The sequence below is a fragment of the Ursus maritimus genome, unplaced genomic scaffold (genome assembly GCF_017311325.1).
Source record: "Ursus maritimus isolate PB19 unplaced genomic scaffold, ASM1731132v1 scaffold_30, whole genome shotgun sequence".
Classification (NCBI taxonomy): Eukaryota; Metazoa; Chordata; class Mammalia; order Carnivora; family Ursidae; genus Ursus; species Ursus maritimus.
In genome coordinates this window covers 9,806,416-9,831,186 of record NW_024425564.1, presented here as the reverse complement: position 1 = coordinate 9,831,186, position 24,771 = coordinate 9,806,416, and the positions used below count along the sequence as shown (strand labels likewise).

Below are 24,771 nucleotides of genomic sequence, written 5' to 3'. Positions count from 1 at the left end.
AGCATTTCAGAATTTGCCGTATCCCTGTAGCTTTTTTACAAATATTTGGAAACATTTTCTTTGGATGTATTTTTTTAATTTAAGGATTTTTTTTCTGTTAATAAATTTCTAATGAATGAATTCACATTTCTATTTATTCTCTTTATCATTAAGGGAGAAATTTGGGCATGAGTAGCCTTGAAACACCTGTGAATCATTTTATTCACGGATTTGGGTAGAAACCATTGTTGCCAGTTCGTGTTTGGTTTTTTTTTTTCAAGTATTGTTATTTTTTAAATATAAAATTCTAGCTTTTGATCCAAAGAGTCTAAAAAAGAGTTTTGGAGTCTTCTGTGTATTCATGGTGGGACCAGGTGGCCCACGCCACAGATTTTTGCATGAAATTACCATATTATATACATGCTATTTCTATTTATGTCCATGAATTAAAAAGCATGTTGAGATTTCAATTTTACTTATAACCTCAGACCCTGCACTTTTTCTCTGTAGTGTTTGACATTTCTTCCTAGCTAAGTCCCCCTTATAAATATGTGTTCGCGGTGGGGGAGGGAGGAGTAAAAGTTAGGAAACTAAAAACCCTCAATTTGGGGCAGAAGAACGTAACTACTTAATAATTCCAGAAGTGTCACAAATCATATGCCATTCAGAACTTTCCTACCCTCTCCTGGGACTCTTCTCTCTTTTCACCTGAGAAAGTATGAGGTTATGTATAATATGTGATCTCTCTCCGGCCATTGTCGCATTTTAAATATCCCGAATAGGCAGTTATTTACTAACCAGGATGGAAAGAGGGTGTGCACTTCCCTCCCCGGTTTTAAGCAGAGTAAGAATGATCATGGAAATTTTCAAAAGCTGCAGCAGGAGGCTAAGCAGAAATTTTTGATTTGAAAAGGCTCTCTCCCAACCACATTCAGATCCAGTTCTGCTCTCTTCTGCTTTTTCTTTCTTTTTTCCTTAATGGGATTAACCTTGTTTAAAACACCAATAATCTCATCAAAAGCCCTCCAGGGGAGGGCCCTGTAGGCTTTGTAATGACCTTAATCAAGTATTAGCCCTGCCCTACAATTAATCCCCAACTCAACAAAACGTTTGTTCTTGTAAACCTGGAGAAGGTTGAAAAGGCATCAGTTAAGGAGGAAAGGGGAGCTTATTAGGAATTGCAGGCAGATCAGACAGGCCCAGCAGGCCAGGAAGAGGAGGGTCCAGGGGCAAGTGATCCTCCAAGCTTAGCTTTAGGTTCCCTAACTCTCGCACAGACTTTTATAGAAACAGGAGTCACTCAATAAATGTTTGAAAGAGAACAAGAAGTTTTAATTTGCAATTGTTGGGATTTTGCTGTTCCCAAACATAGGGCCAGACCTTTTAGATGGCCAGGCTTACACTGTCCAGCATAAAAAAGGCCTTCTAAATGTGTCAGTTTAATAGGAATATTAAAAGAACCGGAGGGAAAGTCCCTTGATCTATAAATCCACCGTTCTTCACATATTACCTTTACATTCTCCCCCAAGGAATCATTACATAATTTATTAGTTATTAAGTGGAAATAAAAAGAAACGTTGAGTGGTTCTCTTTGCTCAGAAGCTTTACCCGGTAAAAAAGAAAGAAAAAGAAAGAAAGAAAGAAAGAAAGAAAGAAAGAAAGAAAGAAAGAAAGAAAGAAAAGAAAAAAGAAAGAAAGAAAGAAAAGAAAAGAAAAGAAAAGAAAAGAAAAGAAAAAAGAAAGAAAAAGAAACACACAAAAAAACACAAAACCACATTTCATCTGCAAACGCGCCCAGAAAAAACAACGCAGGAAAAAAGAGAAACAAGCATTTCAGTTGAATGAGAGCCATACCTCCCCCTCCAGGCCGGAGACAAGCGAGGTTTCACTGGCCAATCAAAACATCGAAATGTTAATGAGGTTTCCTTGCCACACCCCCTTGCTGACTTAATTTGGAAAGAACGCCAGCGCACCTTGTTCTCAATCAGGTCCGCACAAATGCTATTTAAAGACCTGCTTGCAAAAGAGACCGTCACTTCGCTAACAACAATGTCTGGTCGCGGCAAAGGAGGAAAAGGCCTTGGCAAAGGGGGCGCTAAGCGCCATCGCAAGGTGCTGCGCGACAACATCCAGGGCATCACCAAGCCCGCCATCCGGCGGCTGGCCCGGCGAGGCGGCGTCAAGCGCATCTCCGGCCTCATCTACGAGGAGACCCGCGGAGTGCTCAAGGTGTTCCTGGAGAACGTGATCCGGGACGCCGTCACCTACACGGAGCACGCCAAGCGCAAGACGGTCACGGCCATGGACGTGGTCTACGCGCTCAAGCGCCAGGGCCGCACCCTCTATGGCTTCGGGGGCTGAGTACCCACGACCCACCGTATTTCCAAACACAAAGGCCCTTTTCAGGGCCGCCCACAAAATCACTTTAAAGGGCTGTTGTGCTTGGTAGAAATAAGTTTGGGGTAGCGAAAGGTTAGTCTAAAGTACATTACCGTTAACGCAGCAATGTAATCCAGATCACGGGATATTTACACTCCAGCATGCTTAGAGTTTTGCGGAAAACCCATTTTTTAAAAAAGGTCAGTTACGCGGTGGCAATGAAATGGTTTCAGGACAGAAATGAGTGTATTTTATGCAATCGGGAGCATCCCGACTTAAGTCGTTTTTAGGTCGTTTGGATGAGGGCAGAGCTGGCAGCACCCAGGGCGTAAAGCTCTCGGGTCACACCAGCTTTTATGTAAAAGAAGGTCCTTTGGGGACAAGCTCTGATTGGATGATACTCGCTGTATTGCAGGAAAAAAATGCGGAGGGTGGGATTTCAGCACCATTTTCCTGTTGGCTAAAAGGGTGTAATATCTGTCCCCGGGACTGGCGGAAAAAGCTTGGTTGGTTAGCTTTGTTTTTAACCCGCTGTATGCCAGGCGCTTAAGTGGCGCGAGGAACAAAGGTGCCCAGCATCGTGGGGGCCAGTTCTCGACGGATTCGAGCAGTGCCGGGGACCTGCCGGCTGCCAGGCGGAGGTCTGGGGTCGGTGCACTGCTGGGCGCGGTAGTCGGACAAAGGACTCACGGCCTTGCCAGGCAAGTGAAGCGTATTCCTGCGCTATGGTTCCAACCTGAAAGGGCAACTGTCTGCCATGTGGAAGCCAGACTCGGGCTGCGGCTGATTGTATACAACTTTAAACCGTTGTTTATTCGTTTTCCATTACATAAAAGAACTGTCAGAGACCCAGTTACAGAAATGAGTTTAGAAAGGCTAGGCCCTAGTGAGTTATCTGTAGTACAAGCTTGTTAGTTTTGCATTGGACGTTGTTAAAGGTTGCCCCAAATACCAAGGCCCAAAATAAGATTAACAGTATGAATTTAATATTTATAATAATATTTAAGAATGCTAAATCCCAAATTAAGTGAAAGCTGAAAAACTGATTTTGCTTAAAATGAAAGAGATGGCTTCACTCAGACTGTGAGAATTTCCCAAATAGTTTTTGTAATGTAGTTCAGTTTGGAACCTAAAAACTTTGTAGCCCCTATGTTTCCATAAACGTTTAGTGTTTTTAAGTCTGTAGAACACAATCTGGACAAGCCTATCCACTCTCTTCAGAAAACACATAAAATTACATTAGACTAATCATATTATCAAATGAATTTCTTTAATGGGACAATACAGTATTTTGGAAATGAGGATAAACTATTCTTTCAACTGTAAACTTAAGATACTTATTTCTATTTATTAAATGGCAAACTCAGGGCGCCGGGGTGGCTCTGTCAGTTAAGTATCTCTTTGACTGGCTCAGGTCATGACCTCAGGGTCTTGGGATGGAGCCCCTGGTCAATCTCTGCGTTCAGCAAGGAGTCTGTTTCTCCCTCTGCCTCTCCCAATGCTGGTGCTGTTGCTTAAATAAATCTTTTTAAAAAATGGAAAACTCCAAACATTTAAAATTCCTCCAACCCAAATTTTGTTACAATTGGATTCCTATATCCTGACCCCCAGAAAGCTGTGGACAGGGAGTTCTGAAATCGTAGTTACAACGGCACCATGTAACAGGGTCAATGGGAATCTAAGCCCTTGGAAATTAGCTAGGTTTGCGCATAGCTATCTCTCCATTGACCTACACGTTGGTCTTTCCAGGAGTATGGCGGCTACACAAGGCCACGTGCCCTATTGGAACGGTAGTGTGCAACCTATTTTTGGATAAGGCAACAGGATTTGTAAATACTGAAACCCTTGGGCGCCTGACTGGCTCAGTCGTTAAGCGTCTGCCTTCCGCTCAGATCATGATCCCAGAGTCCTGCGATCTTGTCCCGCATTGGCCTCCCTGCGCAGGGGGGAGCCTACTTCCCCCTCTCGCTGTCAAGTAATCTTAAAAAAAAAAAAAAAAAGGAAACCCTTGTAAGATCAGTAACTTGTCTGAGGAGACCCTTTGTACTTCCTAAAATAGAATTTACCTAGAAGACCGCTCCGTTTACCCATCTACAGGCTTCTATAAGTTTTCAGTGTCACGCCATTTTTCAAGTACGTGAGTGGCTCTTAAAAGAGCCTTTGGGTTGAGAATGGAGCTTTTGTCCGCTTACTTCTTGGACCCCACCTTCCTCGGGTTAGTCTTCTGCGGGCTCAGCTTGTGCTTCCCGGCCTTGGGCTTCCCTGCTCTGGCCTTCCCCGGGCTCTTCCGTGCTTGCTTGCCCTTGGCTCCCTTGGCCTTCCTGCCGCTCTTGGCAGATTTCTGCGCCACCGTGGCCCTTGGCTTCTTGGCTTTCTTGTTGGTCTTCGCACCTTTCGGGGACTTCGAATCCCTGGATAAGACCAGCTTCTTTGCCTTGGTCGAAGACGGCCTCTTGACCTTGCTCCTGGTGGGCTCAGGAAGGGCCTTCTTGTTGAGCTTGAAGGAGCCCGAGGCGCCGGTGCCCTTGGTCTGCACCAGAGTGCCCTTGCTCACCAGGCTTTTGAGGCCCAGCTTGATGCGGCTGTTGTTCTTCTCCACGTCGTAGCCGGCGGCCGCCAGCGCCTTCTTGAGCGCGGCCAGGGACATGCCTGTACGCTCCTGGGACACGGAGAGAGCCTCCGTGATCAGCTTGGACACGGACAGGTTCGGGGCCTTCCAACTAGCGCCCGGCAGGCCCACCGGCTTCTTCCTTCTCTTCTTCGCGGGGGTACTCTCCATAGACGCCAAGACAGTGTCAGCTGGGGCTGCTGGGGCCGTCTCAGACATCGCACGAGGACAAGCTGCAGGCGACCACCATAGAACGCCGCGGGCGCCTCAAGGCCTTATATAGGGCAGGGCGCGCTGTGATTGGTGCATCACCCGGGCACTGCCCGCCCCCCGAGGGAGGAGCATTTGTGTTTGTTTTACCCGCAAAAGTTGGATCCCACACAAATCCTCGGAACAGAATCGTCCACGCTTTATTGCTGGGTAGTCCGTGGAGACTCGGATTTCACGTGCCTTTTAACCTTTTGATGAAAAGTGACCTCGAATGCCAACACTATTAGACAAAGCTCCCTATTTTCAGCAAAATTCAGGGAGAAGAAGAAAACTTCCTCTTTTCCTTGTAAATTTTAAAAGTAATTTTGAGCGAGCGGTTTACCTCAGCTCTTCTGAGTGCTTTTCCAAGCAGTTGACTTCCAATCGGTGGAGAAAATAAATTATTCACATATTGATTTTTATTGAAAATTATTTATGTATATGAAGGAAGTAACACATCCCTTACATGTCTCACTGCGTGCTTAGGAGATGCTTACAGAATTGTCTAAAAACTGCAGAGTACGACTTTATTTGGGCAAACACAAGCTAAGGAACCGTAATCTCTGAGGTGTGTGGGTTGTGACTTAAACCAGTCCTCAGTCCCTGTGTCTTGATGCATCGCGCTCACGAAAGCAGTAAGTCAGGCGGAGCTAGCACGTGATATGCGTGCACCCCAATCAGGTCACCTCCGTGGCTGGTGTCCTCAACTGAATCTTGCTTCTGGTTTCATTAAGTCAAACCCCACCCTCACCGCAACCCCCTCTGCCTCCTAAACGCCAAGCACGTACACAGAGAAAAAGACACAGTCCCTACTCTCAATTAACTCGAAAATGGGAGGCAGAGGAGCTCGGTGGGAACCAGAGCCCCAGATCTCCAGCGGGACTGGGCTGGCCCAGGAGCCTGCAAAGCTGCGGGAAAGGAGTCATTGGAAGGAGTCATTGGTCCTGCGTGCTTTTTTGGGCTTGTCCTCGGACTTGCCTTCGTAAGAGGTCCAGATAGGAGTTTGTTCATCAAGACCAGACCTTCCAGGAGGATGCTGAGAGAGCAGAGCAGTGTGGCTGAAGCCCAGGCTTCAGCAGAGGAAAGCCCTGAAAGGACCGTCTTGTGGCAATTCCCCCAGTGCCTGCCAGAGAAGTTTGTTGTGCTGCAGGCTGGGGAACGACCTGAAGTGTTTAAGTAGAGGCTTGTGTATTGTTCTTGTAGCTGTCTTGGTTTTAGATTTTTCACATGAAAATAATTATTGGAAAGGGCCCGATGTCAGAGGTTGGTAGTCTGTAACAACAGTCTCAAAAGACAAGGGCTTCATGTAAGGAAACAGTATGAGAAAGGAGAGAGTCTACCTTTGAAATATTTCTGAAGCAGAAATCAAATGATGAGACTTCCCAATTTTGGGTTTCAAAGTGAGGTAGCAAAGTCTCTGCCTCTCTCTGTCTCATGAGCACACACTCCTGAAACAAAAATTCAGAAAACAAGACCAACTTAAGTGCTTGCATTCTGATACATTCTAATCTAGTTCATTTTTTTAATGCTGGTTGCAAATGGTGGGATTGATTTCACAAGGCAATAATGCACTAATGTGACCCTCAGTTTGAAAAATCTTTCTTCTAAGGGAGATTACAGGTGCATCTTACCAAGGACCCTATGTTTTAACATGTGTTTAGTTTTTCTGACCCTCTATGACCCCCGAGTACTTGCACTTAGGGGTCAGGTTGTGAAGTGGATTGATCCTTATAATTATAGGTTGACAGAACATATCATTCTATTGCTTTAAAAGTAACAAAGAATTGGAGAATTTAAAAAATTCTTACATTCCATAATTTAAGATCCAGAGAAAGAACCATGATTCATATTTTCATTGGAAATATAAAAGCTACCATACACACACACACACACACACACACGCGCACACACAGTGCTTATTACTCTGTGTCAGTCATCATCCCAAGTTTCCCTATTCAAAAAAATGAGAAAGTATTGGGGCACCTGGGTGGCTCAGTCGGTTAAGCGGCTGCCTTTGGCTCTGGTCATGATCCCAGGGTCCTGGGATGGAGCCCCATGTTAGGCTCCCTGCTCGTGAAGAGTCTTGCTTCTCCCTCTCCCTCTGCCCCTCCACTTATACTCTCACTTTCTCAAATAAATAAATTTTTTAAAAAATGAGAAAGTATAGAAACTAATTTTGTAGTTAAGAAACCGAGTCACAGAAAAATCATAAAATGAGCCCACGTTCTTAGAGCTAGTAAGCAAGAGGCTGGCTTCAAAAGGCTCTGGCTAGTTATGGACATCACCTGTGTTGGGTCATTTCTTTTTCTTCTTAATATGTCAAGAACTGCTGTTCATGTTTAATTATATTTTTATAGCATTTTTTTGTGGAGCAATACTGTAATTTTATTTTGGCAAATTTTCTGTTGTGGGAAAGTTAACCTTCTGAACTTTCCTTATTGAAATAATACTGCTGTTAACATTTCCTTAGATCGACTTTCGCTGGCCTAACTTCTGCATAGTAAAGCAAGGGAAACAGTCGCAAAGAAAATAAAAGAACGTTTTCCTCAAAAAATATGATAAATTTATTCTCTCATGATATGGAAACCGTATAGCCCATTTTTAATATTATTTTAACATTCTAGTCTGTTGTTTTAAAAACTGTTTACGCTATATTTCTCTATATATGGGTGTGTGTGAATAAAATAAAGGCATGTACAGATTTTGACTATGTTCAGTGAGATTAGCAGACTGTACCAGCATGTCTGTCCCACGCGCTTCTTGGATTGTCCTAGGATCTAAGATTTAAACCTACCTTTTAAAACTGTTATCCTTTTTTCATATATTTCTTCTTTTTTCAATAGCTATTTTTGAACTCCATTTCAAAGATAGTTTCATCTATCTTTAACAAACATTATTTCATATTTAACTTTACCTCCTTTTCAACTGATCTCCTTGTTTTTTGAATCACTCTATTTGATTGATTGCTTGCTCGGCTATTGAGTAATTATTTTGTTTGCTCTGTAGAAAGGGCATGTGTGTAATTCCATGGTTTGTAAACATTGTCTCTAAAATCATCAAGTATTAAATATCAAATGCAGGTATGATGCTGGTGCAGGGCTGAGAGACATAAAAATGACATTTTTTTAAATTAAGAAAAAAGTCCTACTTGGTCTCCAAACTAAAGAAATCACCATTTCCCTTATTTGGGAGATAAGATTTAAATATATGCAATGACAGTTATTTGGTGCTGAAACGAATGCCCAAAACAATAATCTGCCCAGAGTTCCAAGATGGAGAAATCCCTGTGAGAGAGGGTGGCAGGAAGCTGTCCTCGGTTGGGTCAGATGGACCTGAATGACTTGTTCAGCCTGTTTCTGCTCCTCCTTAGGAAAGAGCACATCTTCTGAAGGAGTTCTAGAAACTTCTCAGAGGACAGAGGACTGAAACCCACCACTGTCTAATTAGAAAGCACTGGAAGAGCCTGCCCTTGAAGAAAAAGCTGTCTGTGGAACTGGAAAACTGCTGGAGGAACCATTCAGGTCATCTCATTTCTGTTCTTCCTGACATTCCGACCTCTCTTATTAGCTATTTAAATGTAAACAAGGACACATATCACGCTGCTTCTTAATTTCTGACTCATACGTATACTGCTAACCACATAGACTGATATCCTAGACCTTTCTGTGAACAGCTCATTGCTAGGTAACTGAAATGATTTTCCCAAGCTCCCCGGATGCTAATGAGCCAGTCTTTGAAAGTAAAGAGACACAAGCATTAGAATTTGGGGTGAATTTTCTGTCGAACTTTAATACAGAATATGGAATCACCAGGAAAAAAGCAAGAACTCTTTTTTTTAACTTCCCAATAATAATTCGGTAGACTCAGATGGTGCATGCCTGTTTCCCCTTGATCTTACCCTTCTTCCAGTCTGGAGCATATATTTGCCCTCCAGAGGAGCTAAAGAGGACCATGAGGTTGAAAATTACATGGAGGGTAAAAACTGCACAGTCGAGAGCACAGGATGCTAGAAGAAACCTGGACACTTGGGCAGCATTGGCCGCTCCCCACGCCCCCTGACAAACCAGCCGAGCTTTCCTGCCGATGGGGAAAAACAAATCTCTTTCTAGCTAACCCAGTATATATGGATTTCTGTGAAATGCAGCCCAGTGCATTTGTAACTGATTCAAGGGCTAATACCTTTCCACGAGCATGCCAACTTCATGGACCCAGGATTTTCGTCTGCCGTGCACTGAATCCTTCCACAACAGTGTCTGGTGTGTGGGAGGGGCTCATTTCTGTGCAGACCCATTGAATGGATGGATGGACACATAGTCAATCTAATTTCCACCTTTATGTCCTATATTTTCTTTATTTTTTTAAAAAAATAAACATTTTAGGGGCGCCTGAGTGGCTCAGTCGGTTAATCGCTCAACTCTTGGTTTCGGCTCTGGTGGTGATCTCAGGGTCATGAGATCGAACCCCGAGGAGGGCCTCCACGCTCAGTGCGGAGTTTGCTTGCGACTATCCCTCCATCTCCCTCTGCCCCACTGCCCACCCCCCCCAAGTAAATGAATACATTTTTAAAAAATATATTAAAAAATAAATAAACAGGGGCGCCTGGGTGGCACAGCGATTAAGCGTCTGCCTTCGGCTCAGGGCGTGATCCCGGCGTTATGGGATCGAGTCCCACATCAGGCTCCTCCGCTATGAGCCTGCTTCTTCCTCTCCCACTCCCCCTGCTTGTGTTCCCTCTCTCACTGGCTGTCTCTATCTCTGTCGAATAAATAAATAAAATCTTTTAAAAAAAAATAAATAAAAATAAATAAACAGTTTACAGTCTATGTCTTTCCAGTTTATTTACCTGAGGCCCTACTCTAGGACCAAACGGAGAGCCTGCTTCACCACACATACACACCCCAACGCTCGAAGGGTATCGTTAGGCTTTATGTTATTTTCCACTGGGTAGGCAAAAATGGTTTTGCACACAATTTGCATTTTAGTTTTGCATGAAGTTCAACATTTTTCATAAGTGAGCTGTCAGAGCATATTTATTTAAGATTAAACTTCCATCTTCTGGTGACAAGACTTAGTCTAATACTGATTCTGGAAACTCATGGCTCTTGACCCTCTGAGGCTACTGTGTGCGGGTGGAATGGGGGAGCCCTGGTCTGGGAATAAGCAGAAATGGGTGGACTTCCAACCTTGCCTGTGTCTGGCTCTTGTGATCGTGGCCAGACGTCACTTTATTTCTTCTTGTCGTATTCACTTCTCTTGCCTGTAAGTCACGGTGATGATGCTGTCTTAATCTGCTCAGGCTACCAGAATGAAATACTACAGGTTGGGTGGCTTTAACAATAGAAATGTATTTCCTCGTAGCTCTGGAGACTTGAAATCTGAGATCAGGGTGCCAGCGTGGTCAGATTCTGGTGCGAGCTCTTTNTAGCTTCTACATGGCTGCCTTCTCGATCTGACCTCAGATGACCTTTCTCTGCAGCATGCATGTCAGAACTATCTTTCCCTCTCCCTCTTCTTACAAGCCCACCAATCTAATTCGATTAGGACCTCACTTTTATAACTTCTTAAGCCTTGAATGCCTACTAAAGCCCAGCTCCAGCTAGAGTCGCATTGGGTGTTAGGGCTTCAACATATGAACTCTGGGGGGGCAGAATTCAATCCACATTAGACACCTTTCTCATGGAGTCATCAGGAGGCTTGTAAGAAACGATGTACATAAAAGCATGTTCAGTTACGCACACAGCCCAATGCGGTTTATTAATCCAGCAGCCTTCTGGGCAGAGGAGAACCGCTAAATACTAGTTTCCGGTCTTAACCTAAGAGCCTGCTTATTCTCCATATGGTACCTTCCATGGAATGACTGCGATCGTGGGCAGCGGTTCGTTTCTTACGGGATCATGGCTCAGGAAAACATGGGGGAAATCCCCTCACTAATCATGAGGGAAATGACATTTCAAAAAAAATGTTTTTGGCCTGTCAGGTTAACGATGCTTTATAAAAATTCTCAGTGTAAATATGCATGCTATAAACCAGGGATTTTCATAAAATGTCGGGATTAGAAATGGGCATGGTCCTTCTGGATGGCAATTTGGCAATGTCTATATTAAGAGTCTTACAAAATGTGGTGAACTTGTGATTTAGTATTTCTACTTACAGAAGTCTATCTTAAGAGATAATCACATATTTAAGCAAAGCTATGTGATCTGTTTGATCTCAAATGCATACAAATGAAACTCAGGGGGCGCCCGGCTTGCTCAGTTGAGGGGCATGCGACTCTTGATCTCAGGGTCATGAGTTCAAGCCCCACGCTGGGTGTAGAGATTATTTTAAAACTTTGAAAAAAATGTAAAAACAAATAGAACTCAATCTAAATAGCTAATAACAGAGGACTATTTACGTAAGTAATGGTACATCCATCAAAAATTGGGTTTCTAAGCATATTACCTAGAAAATTATATATGTGCGTATATGGCATGGTACTTAACCACGCTTTGTGTAGGCATCATAGGTGTGTCGTATTGTGTATTCACATTCACCTGTACCATATTTGTCATATACATATTAAAAGGAGCTACTAAGAGTTATTTTAATTCTCTTCTTTATATATTTCTCTTTTTATAAAATTCTACAATAAACATTTAATATTTTTATACTCAGAAAAAAATATTTTAGCCAGGTTCTTACTGATCCTTCCGTGATTATTAAAAATATTTCCATTTATCTTCTCGTAGCGTCACTTGTTTTATGTATGAGATGCAATGGCGTTTAGCAGTGACCAGTGGTGGGTGAAGGTATCTAAAACCCGGCTGCTCCTTCTGTGAAAAGAGAGAGATTGACTGATCAATTCACTTCTATAATTCATCAGATACCTGATACTGGACTGGACTCTGAGAACAACAGCAATAATGGAGATGGCCAAGTTCACTGGGAGCTTGTTCTATGCCAGACGGTGTTCTAAGCACTTTATAGACACCAATGCATTTAATCTTGCGGCAACCTTATGAGGTGCCTACAATGATCATTCTCTCCGCTGCGTAGATGAGAAAATAAAGGATGAGTTTCCCGGTGACGCAGCTGTTGGATAGTGACCCTCCGTAGTAAAGTCACACCCTCCAGCCCTGGGGCCTATGTACGCTCGTAAATAAAGGATGACTGCATCTAGCCAGTGTCCTTTAAGTTACGTTTGAGCTAAGTCTTTTTTTTTTTAAGATTTTATTTATTAATTTGAGAGACAGAGCATCGCGCCCACAGAGCACAGGGAAGGGTAGCGGGAGGGAGAAGCAGAGTCACCATTGGGCAGGGAGCCCTACTCGGGGCCTCAAACCCAAAACCCTGGGATCACGACATGAGCCGAAGGCAGACGCTTCACCGACTGAGCCACCCAGGCGCCCCTGAGCTAAGTCTTGAAGGGCGAGCAGGAATTCATTAGGTTAGGGCTTTTCACGTAGGAGACACAGTGACAAAGGCCAGGGAGCGGGCATTGTCTAAGGTGGGGTGCTTGGGGTGAGCCACGGCTGGAACCACCTGTGGGGGGCGAGGAAAGTCCTTATATGACCACAGTTTAGAGTTCAAGCTTGTTATTCCCACATGGAGCAGTTGAAACGGTTCCCAGAAGCCACCTTTCTCCCAGCTGCTCGTCCCTCTGGGCTGCTAACAGCCCCCATGAGCTTTTAAATAAGTTAAATGAAACATATCTGATGGAAATGTACCCAAATAAATGCTTAGTCTCCTCCTCTTGTCAGGCGAAGGCAAACCTGATTTTATCCCCTGCAGGTGTCCGAATCCCATGCAGGAAAAGGTACCAGGGTTTGCCTATTAGGGAATCCCCTTTCCTACCTGTGGACTGATAGGTTACTTGGGCGGGAAGATACGGGGTTCTCAGGCAAGTGTTCGCTGGCCTGGTGAATTTCTAAGGACCCAGCTAACACCCAGGTGATCATTTCACTTCACAAAGACAAAGATTTGTGCTGCCTGTTTTGTATGTACTTGTAAAAGTGCAATTGCAGTCACATTTGGGCAGGTTTGTGTTTTTTGTTTTGTTTTGTTTTTTTATTTGACAGAGAGAGAGACAGCCAGTGAGAGAGGGAACACAAGCAGGGGGAGTGGGAGAGGAAGAAGCAGGCTCATAGCGGAGGAGCCTGATATGGGGCTCGATCCCAGGACCCCGGGATCACGCCCTGAGCCAAAGGCAGACGCTTAAGGACTGAGACACCCGGGCGCCCACCCCCACTCCCCCCCCTCCCCCGGCAGGTTTTAATCAAGATTTGCCTGAAGCCGAGCCCGGTGGTAGTGGTGGGGCAGGCAAGGGGAAGGCGGTCCTCTCTCTTGAGCTGGCGAGGGGCAGTCTCCCCCACAAACCACCGACCACCTCTGCGGACTCGAGATGTGAGCCCCGATGTTCCCATAGCGCGTTTGGCAGACTTACTGTCACTTCAAATGTAAGAGTCTTAACAATGACTCATGCCACAGTGTGTCTTAAACGCCCGAATTTAAGGCCTGCGCTAGAAGGAACCACAGCTCTCCCTCCGGGTGCTCACGCTCACACGTGACCTCACAAGCTCACGCCCGAGGGAAGACACTGACTGTGGTAGCAGAGAAGGAGTGACAGCTATTCCGAACGGTCGGCAGGTGGGACAGCAGGGCGTTGATTTCTCCTCATTCCTTCCTTACTGGTTCTTCTTCCAAGCGCTTCCCGATCTGCTTTCTGGCTAACATGTTATGGTTTGGGAATTCGCTGAGTTGGTAGAGTAAGCATGTAGAATGGTGCCTGGCACACACTTTGTGCTACCCCAGTGTTAGCAACTGTTGTGATAGTGTTTTCATTAGTGAAAATATAAAAATCACATTTACTGCCACCCCCGATCTGCCTTTCCCTGCTGTACTTTGTCCCTCCCCAGTGTTTATTCCTTTCTCGCGTTCTATGTAATTACATGTGGTAACTACTGTTTGCTGTCCGTCTTCACCAGCAGAGATGTAAGCTCCACGATGGCGGCGAGTCGCCCCTTTCCGAAGGGACAGTCACTGAAGGTGGAGGAACAGAGCCAGACGACGGACCTTCAGGGCTGGGGGAGAAAAGGAAAACTTCCCCTCCTTATGCCACCCCAAGACTCTGTCCTCATTCTCTCTGTGCTGGCCATTGTCACTGGCTGATGAAAAGCCATTGTGGGGCCTCTAGAAGGGACAGAAGGGCAAGAGGAAGTGGGGCGGGGGTGGAAGAGAGGGCACGGAAAGGGAACCGGATCTCAGGATTCCCAAGAGCTTGCTTTCCCTGCATTCACCGGCTCTTTCTCTGCTGGCCCCGCCTGTGTTTCCCTCTTTCCCTGGCAGCTCAGTGCTGCAGAGACTGAGTCCTGGTCAAAACACTGTGGACAGGATCATGTGTGCCCCTTCCAGGCCGGCCCACGAAACCCTCGTTCCTCTCCCTGCTGGCCGGATGCCGACACTCCCGCAGAGAGCTCCGAGACCCGAGGATACCCGAGGCAAAAGCTGGAAGGAACCGTCCCTGAAAGACATGGAGCCACGTGCTACTGCCTCGTTGTGACCGGACATTAAATGACATTGTGTAACAGACTGAGAGCCTTCTGTCGTGGCTAGCAACTAAGTTTGGGGGATCTGTTCCATAGAACAGAAAGTAGCAGAGACCTTACTTTGACCTGAGGCTTGTCTAGTGACGCGGACTCCACATTGCCCTTCACAGTAGCCCTTGATCCTAGATCCGGTCTCCTAGTCAATGATCAGCAATGTTCTCCCCCAGCAAATGCCGGACACCAGAGCTCCCACCCCACACGCTGGCTCCTTCAAGCCGGGAGCTCACTGGGGCGGCCTGCCCAGAATTTCATTCCTGGGCTCATCATCGTGGCCCCTCCTCATTGTCCTCACTGCTTTAATCCTGCTTTCTTCTGTTTTGGGGTTTTTTCTCCACCGCACTTGCCTTCCAACAGACCAGAGATTTTCATTATCCATAATGTTTTCCAGTCTTACCCTCCTAGAGTCCTAGCTCCCTGAGGGAAGGGATTTTGTGATTCTGCACACGTGAACTTGGCACACAGTAGGCATTCAAAACCGTTATTGAATGAATTGATTCATTCAATCATTTATGTGTACTGACTATGTGCCAGGCCCAGTAACAGCCCCTGGGGATACCCTGTGACCAAATCAGAGCTCAGAGCCTATTGGACATGACAAGTAGACGAGTAGTAACAATTAATTGCAAACGGAGCAAGGAGCACACTGAACATTTGTGTGGGAGGGGTCCCAGGGGAGGCGAGGGGTCAGGAGATGTCTGCAGGGTGATGATGAGTAGGACTTTGCTGGGCAAGAAGGAGGGAGAAAAGATCAAAAGATAGAGGTCCAGCATATGTGGGGGCAGGGAACCAGGAAAGCCAGCGGGGGGGGGGGGGGGGGGTCCGGAGCACAAAAAGTGGGGGGAGAAGGAGGTCCCAGACACCGGGCAGGGAAAGCGCCTGTCAAACTGTTACATGGAGTCAGAGAATCCTGAAGGCAAGAGGGGTAGCTCCTTCAGGCCCGTTCCAGACCAGCCGTGATGTCCCAGCTCCCATGCTAGCAAGACGGAGCTCCCCTCACCCCTTCCCCTCATTTCCGGTTGATTAAAATTTCTGCTCTTTTTAGGGCAGTGAAAAAACACTGCGTGCTATTATGATGCTGGATATCTGTCATTATACATTTGTCCAAACCCAGAGAACGTTCAACACCAAGAGTGACCACGATGGCAAACTCTGGTCTTTGGGTGATTGTGATGTGTCAGTGCAGGTTCATTCTTGGTACAAAAAACAAAAAACAAAAAAAAACAAAAAAAAAAAAAACCATTTGGGTGAGTGATGTTGCTAATGTGGGAGGCTCTGCAGGTGTGGGGAAGGAGTATATGGGAAATCTGTGCCTCCCTCTCAATTTTGTTGTACACCTAGAACTACTCTAAAATATATGCACATTTTAGAATATAGGAAAAAAATATCCAATCCACTCAGGCTTATTTATGTCTAGAACAGACTGGGCCAAATTCTGTCTCTGACCCTTAGAGTCAAGACCCCTGAGCATTGTCCCCAAACCTTCCCCAAAGCCCTGACCTTGATGCCTGCCAGCCATCACTGACCTTCCATTCGTGAGCTGAGAACCTGCATCAGCTCTGTCCAATTTTTTTTTTGTTTTTTAAAGATTTATTTGTTTGTTTTAGGGAGGGCAGGGGGAAGGGCAGAGGGAGAGGGAGAGAGTCCCAGCTGACTCAGACCTAAGCATGGAGCCTGACACAGGGCTCGATCCCACGACTCCGAGATCATGACCTGAGCCAAAACCAAGAGTTGGTAGCTTGACTGACTGAGCCGCCTAGGTGCCCCTCTGTCCAATTCTTAAACACACAATTGTATTCATTTTTTCAACTTTAAAAAATATTTATTTCAGTGCATTAAAGCCCAGATGTATGTGTGTATTTTTCAACCTAGCACCCAATATCTATCACCCCGACATTTAAGCAAGTCCAACAGTAAAAGGAGCACATTTTAATTTTCAATATTTGTATATATTTAAAAAAAAAATCTTTTTAAGTAGGCTCCACATCCAGCATGGAGCCCAACGTGGGGCTTGAATTCACAACCCTGAGATCAAGACCTGAACTGAGATCAGGAATGGGACACTTAACTGACTGAGCCACCCAGAAACCCCAATTTATATTTTATACACTGTCCTACGGCTGAGTTTGGGCCAGTAATAAATAATAGAGGAAAAAAAGTGTAAAGAAAAATGAAGGAAAAGAAAATAAAGGTGAAAGTGAGGGGAGGAGGAAGAAAAGAGAAACAAAAACAAAGTTTTATCCTTGTTTTTGAAGCCAATTCTTTTACCTGGAGAACCTGTTATGGTTGGAAAACAAGCTGAGGCCTATTAAGTGCTGAGGTCAAGGTTTCACCCCAGCACAGCCTCGTCTAGGTACGCGGAAGGAGACAACACCCGCCATTGTTATCCCTTCCTCCCAGTAGAGCCTACAGTCGGGAGGTCTAATACCGCAAGAACCAGAGCAAGATGGCACAGGCCTTCCTCATGAGGACCATACAGATTGCTCATATTCGGAATGATAAAGCCACGTAAGTCTTCAACTGAGCCAACCAAAGCCTTACGTTTCCCCCCTCAGAACTGAGGTGGGAGAGTAAGAAAGTAGCTCCTTTTCCAGATTTACTCTCTCTTTCCTAAATTGTAATGAACCCAGAGCACTTGAAGACATGTCAAGTTGATCGTCAGAGTCCAGAAAATTTCATCAGAGCCAGAATGTTTTGCAGGAAAGGTCACAGGCAGATGTGTATTTGGCCCAATTTATTTTTACGCTTAGTCATCCAGGATGGCACAGGATGAAAGTTTGCAAAAGCTAATATTTAATGCCTTTTAATTGAGGACTGCTGGGACTGCTTAGCAAAGCGCTGAATCCATGCACCCTTCCAGACCTGGAAGACTCGAGACAAATGGAGCTATGGTTCTTTATGACCTTAGGAATATGCCTAGAGAGATAATTAAGTATGTTGGGGAAAAGATGCATTTTCTTTCAACCTGTTGGACCAAGATAAACACAGTGGAATCACTTGGCATTCTTTTCTTTTTTTTTTAAGTTGTATATGTCTATTTTAGAGAAAGACACACACACACACACACACACACACATGTGGGGTGAGGCATAGAGGGAGAGAACGTCAAGCAGACTCCCTGCTGAGTGCAGGGGTGAGGGGGGCGGGCTGGATCCCACCACCCATGAGATCACAACCTAAGCCAAAACCAAGAGTCGTTGCTTAACTGACTGAGCCACCCAGGTGCCCCCGTCAGCATTCTTTTTATATCAAATCACTTGTGAAATTCCTGTGACTCAGGAAAAATCAGCTTTTACCAAGATCTTCAGTCATCAGCTGCCTTAGGGGCTAAGGCCAGAAAGAAGTTTATAAATGAAACTTGTCAAATATCAGCAGACACTGAGTACCTATCATGTACCCGTCACTCTTCAAAGTGCTTTTTATGCATTAAAGATCTTTAATCTTCAGAAAGATCTAGAAGGTAGGTGCTATTACCATCATCCTCAAGACACAAATGAGGACACTGAGGCACCCAGAGATGAAATGTGGACTTGCCTCAGGCTCACGCCTAAGAAGTAGTGAGCTGGGGGTCGAACTTGGAGGCTCCATCTCTAGAGACAACACTTTTTTCATCATGGAGCCATTTTACTGGCATGATACCGTTTCTGGGACAAGTATTTTATATTTGCGGTTTCATTTAATCCTCACCCCATTTTCATGAGTAAGTAATTATTACCACCCCACAGGCTCAGAGTGGTTAAGTTTGTCAAACAGTGACTCAAAGACATTTAGTTAATCATTAGCACACTGTTTCCCTGTGTCCAGGTATGCCGAGCAATAGATAGATTTCATCCAACAAAGTCAAAAAAGGTGATTGTGTAACAGAGGAGGGGGAAAAGCCTGTAGAATAAGAACGGGATGTCATGTGTGCGCATTAGTTTCCGTATGGACAGTCTGTTCTAACGTAGACTAAAGAGGACGGTCAAAGAAAACAATGAGTGATTCTTTAGAAACTCTCAAGCTTGTCTGTGGAGCATGTGACAGGCTGCCTCTGCATGGTATGTTCTTCCAACGCCCAGTCAGCGCCTCCATCTTGGGTAGGCCGTACCTTCCCCGTCTCTGGCGCTGGAATTTCTCAACTCCCCCACTTTGGCCAAGAAAGTTATGAGGGCAATCACAAATATAATAAGTATTTGAAGTCCCTATGTTCTCCGAGTATTTGACTGGCATGTCTTATTCAGAAGAATAGTTCTCAAAGGTCATTTTGATATATTTTAGTTAAACAAGTATCATTTTTCCTAATTATTGTTTCAATTGTAATTTGAGCCATGGTCAGAGATAAACCATGTAGCACCATTCTTGTTTAGGAAATTTTAGTCGAGGTGTAGAGGTCTAGGCTCTGAGGAATTTTCTTTTCTTTTCTTTTCTTTTCTTTTCTTTTCTTTTCTTTTCTTTTCTTTTCTTTTCTTTTCTTTTCTTTTCTTTTCTTTTCTTTTCTTTTCTTTTCTTTTCTTTTCTTTTCTTTTCTTTTCTTTTCTTTTCTTTTCTTTTCAATACTGGGGAAGACCAAATCCAAAATCTAATCGTTGGAAAGACTGATAATGGAGAAAAAGACAAAGCAGCAATACAGGAGGAAAAAGAAGAGAGAAGTGGCCTACTCTAGATCTCATCTTGATCTGTAGAACCTTAGGAGAAAGCTTCTTACTTCCAGAACTCTGGAGAACTTTTAATGAGTCTCAGGATTGTGTTTCCAATGACAATGTATATCCAAGTGGTGAGATTCTACATGTGTTTGCAGTGGGAATCAAATATCCATCTGTTCTGGAGTGTAAAAGCAATATTTTTAGTTAAAAGTACTGGAAATCGCCCTTTCCACCATTGTTATAAAGTTGACTTTTCTTTTCTTTATTTAATTTTTGCTTCTGGAGTCTTGGAAGGTTGACTACCCTACGTTCTCCTACAAATGGGCCTTGAGAGCTTGTTTGGCGATTCTAGCAGGGGAGCCCAGTTACTCCTGCACCCTTGACAGAAGAACAGTGCTCCTCTGTCCAGCAGTCATCCTCCTCCACGGAGCGCACAGCTGCAGGAGGACGCACTTGGAACAGTGAGGGAGGAGGGGGACACCCGCCGACCCAGCCAGATCAGCCGGATGAACCCTGGTGATCAGTGCAGTGACAGATGTCACAATCCGATCACCCTCACATCCTAAAGTTGACACTTCTTGGAAGTCTTTTTTAATATAGTCTTTAATTGTAGATATTTAGAAGTGTGTCTGGTGACATCTTCTCTCCAAATGTAGCTTCCATTTGTTCAATCGTGATAGTGTGGCTAACAATAGTTATTGATAATATCTGACAATATCTGAACACCCCAAAGCCAAACAAGTCAGAAGAGAAGGAAAACCAAGTCCCATGGCTCTTTTGGCACAATTTCAAATGATAAGGATTTATGAGAATCTTTAGGTATGGACACATTATCAGGATCATTAGGATAAAGAGTAAAATACTGGCACAGTCAGTTTAAGTTATTTTGGGCGAATTTTACTTTAAAGTCTCTTGTATTATCTTCTCAACAGGTAGGTCACTGATGTGATCTGTCCAGTAAGGATACTTTGATACAGATTTTTAAAAGTATTTCACCTACAATCTTGGTTTTATCACTTACAAGTAGTAAAGTTATCACCAGGTGGGGGGAAAGATCCATACGTTTTAACAATAACATGACGTTGATCTGTTCACGTGGTTCTTGAGGCGTGCTTTAAAGCACTGCCCCACCTTTATAGTTTTGAAATTCATATTAATAATAGATAACGCAAGATTCGATCACTTGTCTAGTCTTCGGGCTAATCAACATATTTGTAAAATTGGAACTGGTTGGCGTTTATCGTTGGAGTTATTTTTGTTACATGATTATAAAGTCTGGAGACGGTTAACCTACAGGAGCGGTATGAGAGATTTGTGACGGTCAATTTGATCGAAGGGCTGGTTATATTTGATTTTATTTTTAGAAATCAGACTGGACAATTGTTATAGTACTGATGGTGAGGAAACCTTGAAAGGCTGTTTTTCGCATTGCAGCTGCGGTATTTTCTTTAACGTTAGGTTTAATTTTAACTACTCAGTTTTTCTTTCGTTGCTACTTTTCCTCTCATGAGTAATTACCCTCCCCTGACTCCTGCCCCAATATTGGCTGAGCCGTCTGAACAAGTTAGAAAACTCCTTTGTTTTCACACAAGTGAAAAAACAAACGAACAACCAGCAGGCATACCAACTATAAGTACATTTGTCAACTCTTGAACCTTGAGCAAAGTGACATTCTCATAATTGACCTACTACGTAGACTGAGTTATTGGTTATAGAGAATGAAGTTAAAACGTAACAGTAAAAATCTACTTGGATTATTCTTCAGGGACAATTAATTACCAAATAATATATCAAGGTTGCAATTACGGTGGAACATCAAACTGGCACAAAACAAGTTTAGTGTGAGAACAGTTGTTTAAAAGGTATGGGATTTAATTTGCAATGACGTGGATAGGACTAGAGGGTATTATGCTAAGCAAACTAAGTCAATCAGAGAAAGACAACTATCATATGATATCACTTACATGTGGAATTTAAGAAACAAAACAGAGAATCATAGGGGAAGAGAGGAAAAAATAAAACAAGATGAGATCAGAGAGGGAGACAAACCATAAGAGACTCTTAATTATAGGGAAAAAACTGAGGGTTGCTGGAGGGGAGGGGACAACTGGCTGATGGGCATTAAGGGGGGCACGTGATGGAATGAGCACTGGGTGTGATATAACACTGATGAATCACTGACCTCTACCTCTGAAAGCAGTAATGCATTATGTGATAATTAATTGGATTTATATTTTTTAAAAATTTATGGGATATACTCTTATCTGAAGGAAGCTGGATTTAAATTGGAAAATTTAAGAATTATATAACAGAAGACTGCACAGTGATTTGGCAATCAATATTTGAAAATACCAAATACACCTAATGAATTTATCATTCCTCCTTTCTTTAAGTTGTGGGAATAAGTTGTTGGTTACCCAGTGACTATCAAGAGAGGCCCAGAGATATTTTTTGGTGTAAAAGATATCTTAACGGTTTTACTATTTTGTATTTAGAGCTGAATCTAGGATAGGGAAAAAAAGAGAAAAAGTCAGAGAAAGCTGGTTATTACATTAAGATGTAAACATAAATCATAGATATATAAAAACAAGAAAATGGTCGCAGTCCTATCGCAGAGGGAAATGTAAAACAGCCTAAAGTGACGGCAGCAAACGCTTTGAGGCGAGATAAAGCACGTGTTAGAAATTATTTTAAACTTGGCAAAGGCACAAAAATATATTGAAAGTTCCATTTGACCCCTGAATTTTTCTCTTCCTTCCTTATAGTGTTTTTTTTTAACCAACCCTAGTTAGCTTTTCTGTGCCTGTGTTTAGATATGCACAAGCAAAACCGCAGATAAATCAAATGATAAATTCATAGAATGATTTCTTCGAAGCCTTTGACTTCACTTCTAAAGTGTATTTAACTAATCAGCATAAATAAAGTAACACCTATTAAACTGAATTTACTACATTAACAAACTGTAACAACTTCCTAATAAATGAACAAACTGAACATAGCCATTATCTTGTATGCACAGCCGTGTGTCTCTGGAGCTGTAATAATTAAAAGGATCAGAACCGTACGTGTTAACAGCAGCCCTTAAACGAAGCAGGCGACTGTGGTCCCTCATAGGCCTGAGGAAACTGGGAGCAGTCCCAGCCCGCCAGGGCCTCTGGGCCAAGCATACACATTACATTCGCTTTTACCAATTTAAAGTGGCAAAAACAAACATTTCGAATTCCATTCTCCTAAGACATCTACATGTTCTCTAACTTGTTAATCAAGCATCATTCTGAACTGCAAAAGTATGCGCCTTGCATAGATCAACTTGTTTCTAGGGAAGTATATTTTGCACCCTCTAATTGAGAAATTCTCCAGGTATCCAAAGATTAGACATTAATGTACTCAATTTAATAGACATCAAAATTCTTAGAGTTATCTGTAGATTATGAATCAGCATTTAAGTTGACACATTGAATTTTTGTGATTTGTATGCGACGTTATAAACATCAGCTGTTTTAAAAATGACATCTGTTGTGATTTAATTTACCTCAATGCATAATTTACAGATGTATAATTTTATATAAAATGATTTGAACTCTTCTAACCAGTAAACCTAGTGGAAGAAGTTTAGTAAATTCAAATTAAATAGGGTTCTTTTCTTCTTTTTTTAAGAAAATAAACCCCAGAATCGTGTGAACTAGAATACCAAGCTAACCTTCTCCTTACGTCACGACAGTAACAAAGGAGAAGACAGAAGGCCATTTTTAAAGCAAGATTAGCAAGCCAGTGAATTTACCCAAAAAGTTATCTTAATTAAAAATATGTGGGTTTTTTTCCTATAAAACTACGTATCATGAGCTAAAAGTTTGAAGTTTTTCAAAAATAATAGAGAAGTTGTTTTGTTTCTTATCCTATAACCTGTTAACTAAAACCACTAAGTACCCAGCTAAACTTTCTTGTTTTAAAGAGGAAGCACATTTAAAGCATCAGGAGAATTTTTATTTTGATTTGCGTTTCTTTTTTTTTATTTTTATTTAAGTTCCAGTTAGTTAACATACAGTGTAGTATTAGTTTCAGGGGCACAAATGGTGATTCACCACTTGCACACATCACCCGGTGCTCCTCCGAGCAAGTGTCCTCCTGCGTCCCGTCACCTGTCTCCCCCATCCCCCCGCCCACCTCCCCTCTGGTGACCATCAGTGTGTTCTCTAGAGTTAAGAGGCTTTCCTCTCTCTGTTTTTCATCTATGAACCTTCGTTTTGTTTCTTCAATTCCACATACGAGTGAAATCATAGGATATCTGTCTTTCTCTGACTTATATCGCTTAGCATGATATTCTTTGGCTCCTAGTTTCTTTTACTTTAAATTGTGTTTTTTAGTCTTTATATAAGCCATTTAAAATTTAAGTTTACATTATAACTTATTAATTTCCTGCTGAGGTTAAGTGGATGACTTGCTCAAAATTATTTGTTGTCATAAAACAGAAAATATTCTCAATCATTGTGCAAGTTAGAGGAGCTAAGTGTGAAACCGGAATAAAATTTAAAGTAGATAGGGGCGCCTGGGTGGCACAGTGGTTAAGCGTCTGCCTTCGGCTCAGGGCGTGATCCCGGCGTTATGGGATCGAGCCCCACATTAGGCTCCTCTGCTATGAGCCTGCTTCTTCCTCTCCCACTCCCCCTGCTTGTGTTCCTTCTCTCACTGGCCGTCTCTATCTCTGTCGAATAAATAAATAAAATCTTAAAAAAAAAATTTAAAGTAGGTAAAACTAATATGGGAAACAAAGGCAGAAGAAAAATTATGAAATTTCCTGACTACCGACAGCCCATTGACAATTCCTTGAAACAGGCAGAGTGACCTTCCTCTAGGGACTCAGCTGCCCCGATGTTGAGACTTTGCTGGGGGCAAAAGGCAGTCCTAGCCTGACCTCCCACCCCAGGATCCTGTAAGTCTACTTTAACATTTAAAAATTCTTTTGGAAACTTCCTTTATCTCTAAAACCCCCAAGATACGTGTTGGCAATCACCCCCCAAGCATATGGCCCACCGATATACACCTGAAGGGTCTCGTGACTAAGGTTTTATTACACAGTAATAAATGACCTTTCCCCAAAATAGCTAGCCCCCTCAAGTTTCCGGAAACCTTGCTTCCAAAATTCCTTAGAGACTTACCCTATCCCTCACCCCCTTCCAACTTAAAAGTATATAACAGGCCACTCCTCATGACCCCATTGCAGCTTTTTCTGCCCACGGGTTCTAAAATCACCTTGCTATACCGAAGATGTCTCAAGAATTCTTTCCTGGCCCTCAGTTTCGAACCCTAATGTCTTTCCTACAACAAAACCAGAGCTACAGATTTACGTATGTTG

General features: G+C 43.3%; 3 protein-coding genes across 8 annotated transcripts in view; 1 reads left to right on the top strand and 2 right to left on the bottom strand.

The window, feature by feature from the left end:
• LOC103665047 (histone H2B type 1-C/E/F/G/I) overlaps positions 1-24,771 on the bottom strand; it is a 34,353-nt gene that overhangs the window by 6,714 nt on the left and 2,868 nt on the right. Inside the window, exon 2 of one of the 6 annotated variants that reach the window (XM_040645176.1) lies at positions 5,702-6,663. The exons of 1 other annotated variant lie outside the window; for it this stretch is intronic. The gene's annotated coding sequence lies outside the window, so the exon portion shown is untranslated. Of the gene's footprint in view, positions 1-5,701; positions 6,664-11,802; positions 12,028-12,420; positions 12,737-13,416; positions 14,275-17,818; positions 19,597-24,771 lie in introns of those variants that run through there. 4 more of the 6 variants (XM_008692957.2, XM_040645178.1, XM_040645177.1 and 1 more) reach the window with 4 other exon arrangements.
• LOC103665050 (histone H4-like) lies at positions 94-3,058 on the top strand. Its single transcript, XM_040645187.1, has one exon. The coding sequence runs from the start codon at positions 1,978-1,980 to the stop codon at positions 2,338-2,340; it is 363 nt and encodes a 120-aa protein (XP_040501121.1). The 5' UTR covers positions 94-1,977; the 3' UTR covers positions 2,341-3,058.
• On the bottom strand, positions 3,076-5,545 carry H1-6 (H1.6 linker histone, cluster member). Its single transcript, XM_008692959.2, has one exon. It carries the CDS (start codon positions 5,183-5,185, stop codon positions 4,547-4,549), a length of 639 nt encoding a protein of 212 aa, XP_008691181.1. The 5' UTR covers positions 5,186-5,545; the 3' UTR covers positions 3,076-4,546.

Coding starts and splice junctions, on each gene's coding strand:
- LOC103665050 (XM_040645187.1), top strand. CDS start 1,978: ATGCTATTTAAAGACCTGCTTGCAAAAGAGACCGTCACTTCGCTAACA.
- H1-6 (XM_008692959.2), bottom strand. CDS start 5,185: ATGTCTGAGACGGCCCCAGCAGCCCCAGCTGACACTGTCTTGGCGTCT.